The 17009-nt window shown below is 41.8% G+C and overlaps 1 protein-coding gene across 1 annotated transcript in view; it reads right to left on the bottom strand.

Moving 5' to 3' along the window:
- Positions 1 to 13983, bottom strand: part of atxn7 (ataxin 7) — a 42232-nt gene extending 28249 nt beyond the window's left edge. The window contains exons 1-3 of the mRNA XM_072666094.1: positions 13898 to 13983; positions 6944 to 7129; positions 5989 to 6057 (exon numbers count right to left, since the gene is read on the bottom strand). Coding sequence (XP_072522195.1) covers positions 5989 to 6057; positions 6944 to 7121 — 247 coding nt within the window. The 5' untranslated portion in view covers positions 7122 to 7129; positions 13898 to 13983. The remainder of the gene's footprint in view (positions 1 to 5988; positions 6058 to 6943; positions 7130 to 13897) is intronic.
- Positions 13984 to 17009: the final 3026 nt, after the last annotated feature.

Below are 17009 nucleotides of genomic sequence, written 5' to 3' on the forward strand. Positions count from 1 at the left end.
ACTGACCCAGCAAAACAGAAAGCAGAGTTGAATGGATAGCCAGGCTAAAGGGACAACCTAGCCAAACAGAAAGGGATGTGGAACAGGGAGCTGAGCTGAATGGACAGCCAAGCTGAAGGGACAACCTAGCCAAAGGGAGTGCCAAGCGAAACAGGGAGTTAACTAACTAACAGAACAGAAAGGACAACCTGGCCAAACAAAGAGCTGAGTTGAACAAGGAGCTGAGCTAAATGGAGTCTGGGCTGATGCAATTGTAAAAATCTAATTAGGTGCTTTTTAATTACAGATCTCCTGGATCCAATGCTTTTTTTATGTACATATCTGTTGATGGGGACAAGCATTTAGAAAATGCAGAAATTAGGATGAGATTTACCTGAATGAATATTACCATGCATTGTGCACTTCCAGAGGGCAATAAATACTTCTCTATTTTAATACCTTCCTTTTATAATTTATTTTTATTAACCCTTTTTGTTAGAAGCTCAACAACTCACACAAATTTAAATACCCTGCCTGTAGCCTTTATGAGCACAAATCGAACTGGGACATATATACACTTTAATATACATGCACAGCATTCATCACAGTCACTCACCCTATTATTAATTTGCCTATCTTGATCCATTATCTGCTCTCTATTCCTTGTCTTTTTGGTCAGTCTGACTTCGTTGACACTTCTGTCGTCCTCTAGCTGTTAATTATTAGTTGGTTTCTGACGACAGGATCTCTGAGAAGCTAAATATATTCGGTTAGTGGAGTGTCTTGAACATTACAAGGACCTGCAGGAACCCTGCAAGTACTGGTTCAATTGCAGTGCTCTGTTTAGATATGAAGTATTTGCAGCAGAAGCAAAGCACCAATAGCAAAAATAAACGTGCAATGGAGGCTATGCTCCTGTGATGGAGATGGCCATACTGCAACCATCTGTTCAATGGCGTTTTCACAATCCGATGTTGTATATCCGATCCGTACATTATTAGCATAGAGACTACCCATCTGAGAAATCCAGCTTAAGACTGCTGGTGGCTGGTTTCAGATGGTCTAAGCTGGTCTTTGATGGTCAAGGTGGTTGAAAAGCTGGTCATCCAGGTGTAAACATAGCCTATGCCAGTCAAACGCTGGTTTACCAGCTAGCTTACCAGCACAGTGTATGTTTCATTTGATTGCGGTCATACTTGGTCATGCTGGTCAACCAGCCAGGTCATGCTTGTAGACCAGCTAAACTTTCAAATTCAAACCCTATGCAGGTCAAGGGATAAGCTGGCCAACCAGCTTGAGATGGCTATGCTGTTTTTTTTAAGCAGGGTAGTACTTAACCCCACAAAAACACACAGGTTCTTCATCTGTGCAACTGGGACATCTGAATTTCCTCTCAAGATCAAGGGCACCTCACACTAACGACGCCATTAGAAACACACAAGCCGAACATCACCAGAGCAAGACATCTTTCCTTCAAGGCATATCGTCATGCTGAGAAGGTCCAGATGGCTCCTAATAATAAAAAAAATAAAACACAGGGTCTTTTGTGCAATTTAGTGATTCCCTGGACATTGGTGAGAACAGCACAGAAGAGAAAGCTTGGAAAAACTGGAGCAGAAAAGACACCAAAAAAAGGCTGATGAGACAGAAACAGGAGAGCCAATCGAAAGCCTTCTATTCAGTGTGTCAAGACGAAGGGGGGAGGGTGTAGAGGGAGTAAGAAGAAGAAGAAAAATAAGGAAGAATATTAAAAAAAGAAAAAAAAAAAAAGGGGGGGGGGGGGAGTGAGAGAGTGGGAGAGAGAAATGATAATTTCACCATCCTTTTCATTGTCAGTGATAAATGATCTAGGCAGAGCAGTCTTTAGAACCCCACTGCACAAAGAGAAAGAGGCAGCACACACTCACTGCTCTCTGCTTTAACTGCCAGCGGGTCTGTGTGTGTGTGTGTGTGTGTCTGTCTCTGGTCGCAGCGCACCTCACCACACTGCCAAGCCTTCAGTCACGTTCCGCTGATGACTGTTCAAAGTGAGTCGTGCATTTTCAGGCAGGTGCAAATGTTTGGACACACTTTTTGCTTTCGTTTATATGCATCTCATATACATTATGACCATTATATCAGCTCCACTTTCCATATAGTGGTACGAGTGGATCAGACACAGCAGTGCTGCTGGAGTGTTTAAACACTGTGTCCACTCACTGTCCACTCTATTAGACACTCTTACCTAGTTGGCCCATCTCGTAGATGTAACGTCAGAGACAGAAGCTCTGTATCTATTGCTGAACAGTTTGTGTTGGTCATCCTCTAGTCCTTCATCACGGCTGACAGGTTGCTGCTGTTGGCTGAATATTTATGGTTGCTGGACTATTCTCAGTCCAGCAGGGACACTGAGGGGTTTAAACACTCCAGCAGAAACTAACACACCACCACCATGTCAGTGTGCCACTGCAGTGCTGAGAATGACCCACCACCCAAATAATACCTACCGGCTCTGTGGTGGTCAGTCCTGTGGGGTCCTGAGCATTGAAAAACAGGGTGAAAGGAAGCTAATGGAATATGCAGAAAAATAGATGGTCTACAGTCTGGAATTATAGAACTACACTGTGTCCATATGGGATGTGGAGCTGGTATAATGGTCAGTTGTTGCTGGTATAATGGTCAGAGTTCATCCCAAACCAGGGGTGGAAAGTATATAATAATCTTTTTCACTGGCTTCCATTGAAAGATGCAAGGTTTTGCGTAACAGTGACGATATATAAGCTGTGAGTCATGTCGAGAAACAGTCATCAGCACTCAGCACAGAGTCAATAACCCCCATCCCCTCACTTCAGCTCAGTCAGACCAGACCAGACCAGACTGACTGACCAACCGACTAGAGCTCTTCTTTGTGTTTGCATTCTGATTATAGAATCAGAAGCATCACAGTACCGAGCGATTTCTACACAGAGGCGCTTGCTAAACAAACTGGGAATGCAGGGGTAAAATCAGCTCTGCTTCTGCTATGTGAGCTCAATGAAGGTGGTCTGGAACATGCTTGGTCTGGGGAGAAAGGGATGAGTCTACCAAATGAGTAGTTTACCTCTAGTCTCTACTGCGCAGACTCTGATTGCAAATTTGGCAACATGGCAGACAGTTTTGGCTTCATTTCTATAGAACGGAAGGGAATAGAACAAACAGTGTATATGTTTTTGACAGTCATTGGGTGCATTAGGTGAATGCATTTGTTAGAAGGGGTGTCCACAAACTTTTGGACATAGTTTCTCTCTTCAACTCTTTTGCGGTTTCTGTGTAACTGAGGTGGTGAGCTATAATAATACCACCTGACTGGGTTGTGTTCAGGCAGGTACTGGGTGTGGCCCTGAACTGTTGGCTTTGTGCACACTTTTGCACCACTTAGCCTGAAAAGCTTATGTGAAAGTGAAACTGAAATCAAGACCTTAACAAAAGGCGTACAACACTATGGCCACGACGGACCTACAGCTCTCTTTGGCAATGATCGTCTATCAGTGATCGTCTACGTCTTTCCAGTAAAGAGTAGCAGTGCAAAGACCTACCTAATTAAGGCCATTCTCATTCAATACCACACCAAAGCTGCTTCTTTTCTTCTCTGGTCAAATGAAGACTGATAATTGTGGCAGGTTCTAAGGCGCTGTGGTTTCTGCAGGCTATTAACAGTCAGATCGTGCAAACTGCCAACTGTGCACTGAGACCCTCATAAGAGCAGTATATGATGTAGCTACTTTTATAAAGAGGGCAGAGGGAAAAAAGGAACGGGACAAAAGGCATCTACCTTTAGGATGTCTATCTTTAATCTTTATAAACATAATATCTAGAACATATAAATCTATTTTTATAGTTTTTATCTTTTGAACAGAACATTGTCTTTCCTTTGTGTAGAGTAAGGTAAAAGGCATAATATCTTTGTAACACGAAATAAACAAAAAGATGTATTCATCTACTACACAGCAGTGGGCAGCGATTGCTACGGCACTTGGGTACCAGATAGGGTTAAGGGCCTTGATAAAGGGCCCCACAGTGGCAACTTGCCCAGATGGGTGCTCTTACCGCTGAGCCACCACTGCCCTATAAATAAATAACAGGCTTCCTAACCAGTAGTAAACTGGGTTATTTAACAATGGTATCTTGGGTAACTGTTACCAGACACAGGCCTGTAAACAAAACTACCCGAGATTACTTAACAGTCTGAAGCAAGTGTGTGATGATTCAGGCATGCAGTGTGCACAATACTAACTGGTGGTCCATTGGTCTCCATTAAAACTTTAATAAATAAATGAATAGATTTTTTTTTTCCCCCTGAAAGAATTTCAGACACCAGGAATCTATTCACTAGTGAACAGCATTTGGGGTAAGAAGAGAACTGTGTAAATTAAACTTGTGCCCAAACTATTCCTTTAATCCGTTTCTCACACATGTTCAACCAAGGAGTAAACGTGACGCCTGACGCCTACCTCACACAGGATTACCAAGCGTGCACGCATAATTAATTCGGTTTAATAACAAGTTGTTATGACGAAGGGATGAAAAGCTGACTGGCGATGACAGGAGCGGTGTACGACTGTGACTCACAGGGAACAGGGATTAAGCTACCGGGCTTGAACAAACCATCTACGGTGGTCAACGGTGAAAAGACTAAATCCTTGTGCCGGCACTGGTATAAAATACCCCTAACTCAGGGCAAATTGCATGAGATAAAACAGGTCTATCAGTAAATGTCTGTATGAAGGAAGTACTATTACCTAGAACTAAAAGAATGAGAGCAGTGTTATCTTCTCTATGTGGTTTAGTAGTGTTGGGTGATATCCACAAAATATTACCGCGGTTCTGCAAGATAATCTGCTCACCACTAGTCTAGTACATGGCCAAAAAGGCTCATTCCCCCATGATTTAAAAAGAGCCACAGAGTGAAAACAGGTGGAAAGAAAATCAAGCCCACATTTGTTGCGAGCGTTACAACACACTGAGTTTGAATAAAAGCCAGAGCAAGCCAAAAAAAAAAAAAAAAATCTACTAAATGTGCTTGAAAAAATTTAAAAACACTCCCAAGACATGAGATATGAGCCCCAATGTGTGTGATTCGAGCCTCAGTTAGCTAATCTAGCTAAGGAAAGCCTAGCTAAGCCAGGTGTAAAAGGCTATCAGATTTGAATGCATGTTTGCACATTAAAAAGTCAATAAAATGTTAGCCACTGTTAGCTTCAGCTAATAGAAAGTCCAGAAAAAAAACAATTTGGCTGTAGGTTTGGACGTCATGATCCTTGTACTGACATCTCACACAGGAACACATTCTCAGCTGGCGTATTACGTTCTATGGACCGATGAGGCCATGATTAACCTCTACCAAAAATGACGGAAAGGCCAAAGTGTTTTTGCTCATGCTCATCAGTCAAGCATGGTGGAGGCTGTGTCAATGCTTGGGCTTGCATGGCTGCCTTTAAAAACGACTCACTGATGATTGGGGACGATGCAACTCATGACAGCCAGCAGAATTAACGCAGAATTCATTTTTGATGAGCTTACAAATGACTAGATGAGCTCCCGGGACAGTAAAGGCTACTGCAGCAGAATTGTCAGACCTTACAGCCGTTGCAGGACATTCAAAATCACAGACAGATCGGATGCAGGCGGAAATGAGTGATTTCAAGCATAGAAATGAAGCTTTCAGGTGCTATTTTTGTCCTGTTTTAACTGTAAATGTATCATAAGCATGCCTGGATGGGTGTGTGAGAGAGGAGCACAGAGTGAGAGAGAGAGAGCGAGAGAGAGAAACAGAGACTGACAGTCTCCCTTGTCATATCCAGCAGACTGCACTGATAACGACAATGTGTGAACAGTTTAACTCACATATAACAACTACTCTTCCTCTCACACTCCGCTGCGCTACGCTTGTTCCAGTCTGTCCAGGTTTCAGCTGGCACGGCTCACGCGAGGCCAGCACCAAACCAAGCACATCTTTATGTGATACAGAAAAGCGAAGCATCATCTACTCACCGTCTCTGCACAATCGCATGGCTTCCCGATTCTTCCCGCACTCTTTGAAACTCTCCTCTGATTCTGCACCTACAGGAGAGAGCAATCGGCACAAAGGAGGGTCAAATTACTAGCATATCCGTGTGTGTGTGTGTTGATGGCTTGAGCATCTCATGCTATGAATGAATGCAATGGACTGCACGTATAAACAAATAGCAAGCTCTGTGTGTAGGTATTATTAGAGTTTATTATAGCACCTTTTTTATTTGACCCCAAATAACATTAGACACACATTCAGTTTCCTAAACCGACAGTCATTGCACTATATGGACAAATGTATTTAGACACTTGCTCATTCATTGTTTCTTATTAATAATATATAAATAATAATAATAATAAAAAAAGAGTTGATCTAACTGCCTCCACTGTTCAGGAAAGAAGGCTTTTATACTAGATTTGGCTTTAGTAAGGCAGCTTTAGTAAGGTCAGGATGTTGGATGATCACCACCCAATGGATGATCTGCCCAACTCATCCCAAAGGTATTGGATGGAGCTCCATCCATCATTCCACTGCTCCATAGTTTAACGCTGGGGGGGGGCTTTCTACCCCCCCTACCTCAAGCCTGGCATGGTGCCAATAGATGCATAGGTTTATCTACTGCAGATCGTCTTAGTCTATGATTAGTATTACTTCTCTACAGGGATCTGCACATGGCTGCAACTTGCATGCATTCATTAGAAGAGGCGTCCACAAACATTCGGACATACAGTTTCCATCTGTAATGGAAAACATTCAGATACAGGCATTAATGGGTTAAAATAATTAAGTGCAATTTCTCAAAATAAATAAATAAATAAAAATAATAATAATAATAATAAATACGTACGGTTCGCAAGTATCAATGCTTCTGTATCGATCTGCCCACCCCTACAATGTACGCGTGCGTGCGTGCGTGCGTGCGTTTTCTCCACTCACCGTCGCCCCCGTGCAGTTTGACGGCGTCCGCCCAGCTACTCCACGACTGGCCCGGCGCGATCTGCGGGCTGGGGAGGGAGGCGGGCGCCATTGCTGTGGCTGCTTCTCCCCGCTGGAGCTGCTGTCTGCCCGTTCTGCTCCGCTCCCCCCTCACCTCCTCATCGGCTCTGTCCGACATGCTTCCCGCTGGGACACGAAACACACACACACACACACACACACGCGACGGTTAATGTGACCGTGCTTCGTGCTGGTACCGCTGAGGTAAAAGGCAAAAGAACCAACCCGCCTCGCGAGGCAGCGCGGCGGGAGCTCTCGGCTGCTCTGGCCGGAGTTTGAGCACCGCAGCTCGGCCACTTCAGCGCCGTTCACGCTGATATTTTTACTAGCGCAGATTTCGGAGATATCGGCTGCAGAAAAGTTTAAGGTGGACTGGAAAACTTCCGGGTAGTCGGTGGCTAAGAATAGTGATAGCATTGTTTATTTTCTTGTTTTTCCACCTCGCCTCCACCTCCACCTCCACCTCCTTCCAGCACAACAAACTACAACTACAGAGAAAAGCAGCAGCAGGAGCTTTTTAACACCACACACACACACACACACACACACACACACACCAGAAAACAGCCTTAGCATCAATCCAGTGCTGACTAAAATATTACTAATGCTACAGCACCTTCATACATCTCTCCATTCCTGAATATCTGTTCTCCTACAGATGATCCAGTGCTGGCCTTCACCTCAGTCCAAAACCTCATACCTCCACCTTTGTACCTTTCACTAGAAGTCAATGTAAACAGATTATGTTTATAGATTAGTTTTATCCACTTATCTTGCCATTCAAACATGTAAATAATTAAATCAGGTCAAAAATGGAAATATAAGAGCCATGTCTGAAACGGTGCCCTATTCACTGTGCCCTATCCACTGTGCCCTATCCACTGTGCCCTATCCACTGTGTCCTATTCACTGTGCCCGATCCACTGTGCCCGATCCACTGTGTCCTATTCACTGTGCCCGATCCACTGTGCCCTATTCACTGTGCCCTATTCACTGTGCCCGATCCACTGTGCCCGATCCACTGTGCCCTACACCTAAAAATCCAGTTCACTTCATAGAAAGAGCACCGCCATCACCAACCCAATTCAATAAAAGTAGCAAGCGATTTCAGACACGAGTTTACTGCCGTCGCTTAAACGATCTGAACACGGTTTCCTCAGCAAAGCTGTGCACGAATCTTTATACCGAACAACGCAATCAATGATGGGTATTCCTTGTCCGCCAGGCCACACTGGCCGATTCTCAATCTGCGTTCTTGTCTGTACTTGTGTTAATAAGAGCGAATAAGAGGCGCATTGCAGTCACGTCCTTAGGGGAGGTTTACTTGGATTATTTTTATCTGAGGTTATTTCCTCATGTTAATTCAGAGAGAAAGAGAGCGTGAGAGACGTAGGACTCAAAATGTTACACACCTAGAAATACATCATCAAGTCATAACCTCGAGGTGCTAACGTTACACAATATGACAGACTGGTCAAAATGAACACTGAAAATGAACAATTTACAAAAATATCTCCTCTTGACTGGCCGTATGTCTAGAAATTGGTGAATAATTAGTGTCCTAGACTGTTTGAGGCGAGAAAACATGGCCTTCACACGTAACTTCCTATGTAATATCGGCGTGAGGTCGTGACTGCAGAGACAAAAACAACCAATACAATGGCATCAGTTGCAGCCCAAGTACAGCTTCATTTAAAAGTTCACATCTAGCCGAGGAGACAGTCCGAACGTGACGTGTGTGGACCACCAAGTAGCGACCACCAGTCCAAACTTGGTGTACTTAGTGTTGAGAATCCCTTGTTTGCTTGTAAACAAGGTAGCGATTGCGGTGCACTGTGGGACTGTTATAGTGCGCTGCGAATTCTGTACGTTAATTAATTAGTGTGATATAGAGTGAATAGGTTTTTGCGAGGTGACTAGACTTAACCCAGCTAACAATTTTTGGTTAGAAGAATGTTTTAATTCTTAGAACATTCATTCAACATTCAAGTTTCCTGAACTTTCCTAAAACATTTTTTTATTTAATTCTGTTTATTGTTGCAAAAACATTTATTCATTTATTCTCACAGTTAAATATGGGCTTCAAAAAATGATAGAAGTCCTATATTACTGAAGCTTTTTAATGAGCATTGTACATTCAGAAAATACACTAATCTGTGATTCAATTAATGCTCAAATTCTTTAGTTTGGTGTCACATTCATTAAATATTTTGCATCTGTGTTCATATTTATAAAAACATACTATATGAAAACATTAATGTTAGTTTAACTGTGTGAGAAAAGCTCGAATTACGTTAGTTACTCTAATTAAGCACCTTCTTAGAACAATCTCTGTTAGCTGGGACCTTATAAAACAGAACAAAGCCTAAAGAGGGTCGGTGAGATGTAAACAGTTTGGTGTGAAATGGTGAAATGATGCACTGCATAGTAGATGGCAATGATGATGTATACAACGCAAATATCGCCTTTTTATTTACTACCCAAAACAAACAGTGAATCCACCATATCTTCTGAGGATCCGTGCATAGTGTCAATGACGGCAAAAAATTAACTAAACTGAATTGAATCTCAATAAATAAATAAATAAATTTAAAAGTCATCACAGAACTCTGGTAAAACAATGTCTCCGGCATCAGGCAGTGTATTCATAACCATCTAACCATCTGTAAGAACGGTCTATGAGCTTTTAGAGGCCTTTACCTCTTCAGAGTTTCTTGAGCCCTTACAATGCATAAATTATTAAAACACATATGCAGATTTATTTTATTATTATTATTTTTTTTAAACAGCACATGAATGTTAAATGGCACATTTCACATAAACCACAATGAGTGATACACCCTAATTCAATTATGCAGAAATTGGAAGAATTGGTGGAATCCCCCCTATTTCTGACGGAAAGTCCCTTGCCACACATCAGTCAGCCAAAATGCCTTTAAATGACTGTACTTTACCAAATCAATCAACAGTCCTTGATTTATGCCATAGATCTTCTGGCTTTTGAACATGTCACTAAGACCGGATTCACAAATGCCTTCCTATGAGCATTAAAAAAAAAAAAAAACACAACAACTTTCTATTTAAATATAACACTAAGAAATTATTAAAAAAGCTCACAAATAAAATACAAATAATAAATACATTTCTCAAATATTATCTTATGTTTTTTAAGAGTATTTGTGGTTTTCTTATTTTAAATGATTTGTAGCCTTTGCAAATGTCAGAAAGCCTCTGAGTCATAAATGATGCGAGACATGTTTCTAATATTCCATTATTTAGTTAAATCTGAGGAAAAACTAAGGAAAAAAAAAATATAGAATCAACTGGAGCGTTCAGTAAACAAGTGCTAGACGTGGTGGAGGAAACTGCCAATAGGAAAATAATCCTCCATGGAAAACATGAATGCGGCGAGACATTGGAGCACCATTATGTTTCTCATGTAGACACTAACAGTACGTTAAGAACACTCCACTGAACTACACAAACCTCCACTTTCCTGTCAAATTAGATATTAATTCTAGGAATTCAGATTTTTAACCTGATCGTTTTAGAGGCTAAAACTTCAGAACTGTTTTCTGAACAGTTTTAGACAAGTTTATCGTAAAGTTATGAAAATATAAGAACATATAGTTAAGAAAATATACTTAAGAACATCAGGCCTCGTTCCCCAATAGTCATAGTAGCATTTCCAGTAATTTCAGAAGAACTTTTGGAATGGTTCACACCTCCTAAACAAATCATAAATAAGAACATAATAAGAAGATCTGGGACCGTCAAAATCTTTGTAAAAACAGCGAAGCTGGTTTTTAAGAACAAATTTCTTCTTCGGACTGTTTGATAAATAAGGCCCATTTATTTCTTGAGAATACCAACTGGTCTAGCTAAAAACAAATAAACAAACATTAATTAAAAGATTACATTTATTCTAACTTTTTAAGTATTTTAATCATTTTCTTTTCTCTTCTGTAAATAGCCACTGGTTATTGTCCCAGAATCCATCACACTAGCTCCACAGAAGGCCCATGCTTGTGTTTTTACAGTCCTAGCCCGGTACCGAGCTCTGTAAGGAGGCAAGCATACCCTTCTAGATCTGTTAGACGAGAAGACGTGATGAGCTGTCAGCGCTGTCATGAAGCAAGTTCAAACTGACGCGTACCTATTGCTTCCAGGAGAAGCGGGTTAGTTGTAGCTCATCCAATTCTTAGACCTCCTCAACGGTGGTTCGCTTCATCCAGTGACGGAGGGTCTACAACTTGTAAAGCAAGTTCCTCCAAACTGACTCAGCCTGAACAGCATGAACTAATTAGGTCTTCTGCATGGGATGCTGCTTTAATCTTAATCTTGATTTGCTGATCGCTTTAATTCGAGGAGCACTCTCCTACAGCGCAATTCGGATGCAGATTAACTTCAACGGGTACCCGGAACGCCACTTCCCTGAATAAGAAATGTATCCTTGAAATAAAGGTCAGAATCAAGTCGAAGAACAGTGTGAACACAAGCTGCGTGACAGAGCTCAGGCGGTTACGTAATACATGTGCGACCGAAAAGATGTATTTATTCAGAGCCTGATGCTGATCTGCACTGCGTTATGAATAAATCTCTTTATGGAGCCTGGGTAAGTTCCAGACTACAGTTCCAGAGTCTGGGACTGACATACATTTGAAAAACAGCTTCATTTGCAAAGATGGAAATAGTGGAAACAGCTGAGGCACGACATGAAGAATAAACTCAGAAGGGAAGTTCGGGCCAGGTTCCACTGTCTGTTTCAGGTGTTCGTCTTGCTGATGCCGGATTAACAGCAGTGTTTTTGTTAAGTAGCATCTAATTCATAATATACTGCACAGAGACGAAATACACTAATATTATTATAACTTCGAAAAACACAACTAAACAATCCACTGTAATGTGAGAAGTGAGTGTGTTAGGGTGTGTTTATGCTCGTCAGCTCTGGTTGGATTAAAATAAACCCTGGTGCGTTCGCTGTGTTAGAGTGGTTCGTTAGACTAAGTGTGAACGCTGCCTTTTCAACTCTGGTGAGAACCAAACAAGCTGGTGGAGACCACCTTAGCAGGTGGGCCTCGGTCCGTTTCTAAACGAACTCTGGTGTGCTTCGTTTGAAGTGTCAACACAATACGAACCAAAGATCTCTACACAAACCAAACACCCCAACCAGTCCTGCCTGCAAAATCTAGTATCAACCCTGCCCCCTCACTCCAACAACGCCATGCTGTCCAAGTCTTCCTGCTACATCACAGGGGACTCTCCGTGCCCACATTTCTGCGCCTCTGTCTGGGGCTGCATCCCAAACCACACACTAGCCACCATAAGAACTACATTCATTAGCGTAGTCGCCTCAGTAAAGTAAGGACGTAGGAGACTTGGGATGCAGCCACAGTAACGTTAAATTTTACGTCTTTTAACGTACGACGTTCTACATTAGCATGTGTACATAATCATTATCATGGTTTCTGGTGTAACCAATTCCAGTCCCCATTCAACACTTAGATCATCTAATCAGCCTTTCTAACTTCACTCTTCTAATAATGTTACTGACACATTCTGACCACTGTCTTCATGTTTAGTTTAGTTATTTTAATGTTAATTTATTCTAAAACTACAAGACTTATGCAAATGCGGTTTACTGTATTCACACCTGCCTACACAAATCGCACCAACGATGAAAGCAAACCGGAGTCGGATTTAACCGGATTAAAAAGTGAAGGTGTAAAACAGTCTTAGTCTTTGTAAAGTTTATGTACACCATACTCAAACAACAAAGCCATTCGTAGCTTGCATTCCAATACAAGACAAGTGTGTGCGCTGGGCAAGAAAACAACAGGCAACCATTCATTCACCGTCACAGAAGGAAATTTGGTGGCACATGAACTGAGACTTTATTAACTTGCAAATAAGCAGATAATTTATGGAGTGATCAGCAAATCCTAGACAAATCCTAGGCTGCGTCCACACACATTTGTCTGAACAGTTCTCGCTCCTAAACTGATGCTTATGCTCAAAACAGCAAACCTTTTTTTTTTTTACTAATTTCTTCAAACATAAAACATGAACATGAAGTTGTGATGTGGGCCTTGAACAGAGTTTGAACATCACCCTAAATATTATACGGTCTGTTACCTCGCTATACCGATACCTCACTGCTGTCGTCCATATGCCCTTCCCTTTCGGTGCACATTTATTTTGACTGTCAAGCTGGGCGCAAAAATTGCATGATTTCTGATTTCAGAAAAGTTAAGTTCAGATTCCGTGTGGTTGTTGCTGTTTACACATCTGTGTCCCATATGACTCAGAGATCAGGTTTGGGCCACTTTTACCTGCTGTGTGAACATATCTATAGGTACAGCTTATCTAAAGTTGGGTATTTTATACATTACTTCCAGTCCAGCTAATGTTTAGGTCAACTTTGCTAAGGAACAGGTCTAACTGGCCAGTATCCAGTCCGAAATTGCATCAGAACCTCTCACTATCAAGTTCCAGTTCTAGCACTAATGCACTGTGCACTGTTGAGTCCACATGCTTGCAGAACTGAATAGACTCGCGTCTAACAGTGACAACTAAGGTGTTTCCAGTGCAAAGCTACTGGAAACACCAGCAACTGACAAAAATGTCTCATTTAATGACATGAGATTTTCAAGATCTGACCGTATCTATTAGTCAGAAACTAACTGTTAGGTTGCATCTCTAAAAATCTACAAATGTAGATCTGGGTGTGTTCTGAGCAGTCTGAGATATGTACAGTAACTATATGATGCTGTGGCCCAGCAAGGATTATTAAGGCATCACCTCATCACTTCTAACTGACTTGTAGATACCAGAGATGTGAAAGCCTGACATGAAACATGTGATTATGAGTAAGGTGCGGCAGACGTCTCATACCTAGTCAAAAGTGAAAACCGGAACTCAGCTGCACGGTTCAGCAGATCCTCATCAGCTTTGGCGATTCCGGTCGACCACAGATGCTGAAGACAGGACCTGCCGGCAAGACAGCAGAAGCAGATGGGGAAAGATGATAGCATTGTTTTCACAGTCTAGCGTGCGATAACCACCGTTTAGGGAGTTAGCCACACGTGCGTCCGTCCGTGTGTGATGCTTGTCGGCCTAAGGCCAAGCGAATCTGGTTGTGGCTTTCTGGTCTCCAGTCTTCGCCCTGGTACGTGAGCTACTTATGGAGCAGCCCGCCGCTACAGAGTAATCCAATCCACTAAGCACTATCCCTGGTTAACCACCTGAGAGCTCTGCAGTTGGCAGCCAGTTAATCCCTCATGGAGATAAAAAGCAGCTCTGAAAACTATTTGGCCTTTTTAGCGTGTTTTAAGCTTTAGCTGTACAACAATGCAGGTAAGATGAATACCGGGAGCAATCTGCATTGCAGAGTGAGACCGAGCTTAAAGCAAATGACCATGTGATTGAGTGACTGAGAAAGGCATTCACAGAAATAGGTGCAATGAAAGGCCATTGATATATATATGAGCTTGCTATTTCGCTTTTACAGTTCCAGCTTGATGTGATCACAAACTGTGGAAGTGCTACTTCTGTGGACAGAGATGCTGCATTGTGGTTATTCAGTGCAGGCCTGCAGTTTGTGTAACTGGTGAGGGAGGAGGAATTTCCCCACAAGGTGCTGCTCTGAAGACCATTGATGCTTTCGATAAACTTTCTCGCATTGTGGTCATATAGTCTGCTCAGGAAGTGGATGGAAATATCATGTCACAATTGACATTTTCGTAGAAAAGGCCTGAATATGAAACTAAGCCTTCAACTGGGCTCAATTATATTATTTAGCACATGTAATAAAGCTGGATTGAAGTGGCCAAAGTGTGAAAAGTGACATTTTGATTTACAGATAGACTCAGAGAATGACAACTTCAGATGGGCGTCTTACCATCTCTGCGCCTAGATATGGCCTTTATCTACCAAATCACAACACTGTAATACCACACCAAAGCACTTCCCACCTGTAGGTCGGGACAAACCCTTGCCTGCCCATTTCTGTCACAATTTCAACACTTCATGATGAACCGTACCACCAGAAATGGTCTTGGAATAAGTTCTCTACAACAGTCATCACATAATACTGTCCAGGTCCCCCTCATGCAGCCAAAGCAGTTCTGCCCCGTCGTAGGGTATGGACTACACAGGACACAGCCAGCATTAACTTTTTTCAATAGTTTGTTTAACAGCAGCGCTTCTGTGGGATCGGACCAGACAGGCTAGGTGTTCGCCCCCCCACGTCCTTAATTAAGCCATGTGTGCGCTTAATCCTGTCACTGGTTCACCAGTTTTGTCCTTCCTTGGAGAACATTTGGTAGATACTGACCAAAAGTGCTTACCAAGAACATCCCACAAGACCTGACTGGCGTTTTGAAGATGCTTGGGCCCAGTTTTCTAGCCATTGCAGATTAGATTGTTGGCCTAAAGGTTAGAGCAAATGCAGCAGCTGGGGACATAAATACTAACATCTGCATAGAAATGGAGATCAGTGGCAATTTTAAGAAAAGAGTGGTTTTAATGACCGATTCTGTCGTTTGTGTCAAGGTGCCCGTTCAGTGGACGTGAACTCACCCATACCACAAGTCCAGATGCTTTAGATTAATGGTACTAAACGCCTCAACAGCCTGGATGACTGAAAACCTTCACAGTACCTAACAGTTTATAACTGCAACATCACAAACAACAACTTGTCTGGTTTCACTTTTGATAACTGCACCAAATATCTGCAGAGTTATCTGCTTGACTTGCTGGGGTATTTGACCCTGACTGTTAATTGTCAAGGTGAGCGGACATGTGAACTTGAACACAGATTTTATGATTACAATTTAAGGGAGGGCAGTATGACGATACTGATTCTAGAAAAATCAGTAAAACTCATTTAAAAGAATAGTAGTTTTTAATGGCTCTGTATTCGCTGAGACTGCATTTGCATGCATTTCAGGATATTAGCAGATATTTTAACAGTTCATAGCTGTAATGACTCACAATTTTGTCTGGCTTCATTGGCTCTGGCTGTTACGTGTGAACTTGAACTTGACTAATATCACCAATACAATATGTGTTATGGGTGGGCAGCATCAGGGCGTTTTAGCATTATCGTGACCGATCAGCATCTACTCGCATGTACATGCATTTTTAGTCTGTTTTGGATATCATCAGTAGTTAAAGAGCGCTGTTCTTTAGTGCTCCTTAACATGTTTCACTGCAATGACAGCAGAATTACTTCTGTTTAGAGATGGCGATGTGGGGTAGTGGAAGGTAGTGGAAGTGAAGAGCTGCTCATTTTAAAGCATAGTGGTTTTTACAGATCTATACTGGCTGAGAGTGACACTGTCAGTGTACTGTTTAACAGTTCATACTAGAGCTGATGATATTTTATCATATCGTGATAACTTTTGTTATCCTGATAACCAAAAAAACATTTTCTAAGCACATAGAGAATATATTGTTAGTGCACAATAAACACTGATCAACTGCAGGTTGCATTACAAACAGTGTAAAATTAGATGAGGTGTAGCAGATGTTGAATGAAAATCCTGTATTCAGTTTGGGAGAGTATCTGAATAGTCATTTCTGTCTCTCCTGATGTATTTCGTCTGTGATTACATGTATCGTGATAAATATTTCATGAAAAATGTCTCTGAATATTGAGAAATTGTATTTTTACAGAATTGCCCAGCCCTAGTTCATACTGTAATGACCCAGAAAATAACATCATGCATGACTTCACTTCCACTTCTGAGAACTGCAAAAACGGCCCTGCAAAAACCAGCAGGGTTATTTGCTTTACTTACTGGGGGGTTTCCAGCCCTGGCTGTTACTTGTCAAAGTGAGCAGATATGTGAACTTGAACTTCACAAATATCACGATTTCAATACAAATTAAGGGTGGGCTGTATAAGGAAGTTGCAGCATTTGGGTGATGGATTACATAATCATACTCTCATGGTGTGCATTCTCAGCATATTTCTAATATTTTAGTAATACTGCCTTAAAAA

This window comes from Salminus brasiliensis, chromosome 21, assembly GCF_030463535.1.
Source record: "Salminus brasiliensis chromosome 21, fSalBra1.hap2, whole genome shotgun sequence".
Lineage (NCBI taxonomy): Eukaryota > Metazoa > Chordata > Actinopteri > Characiformes > Bryconidae > Salminus > Salminus brasiliensis.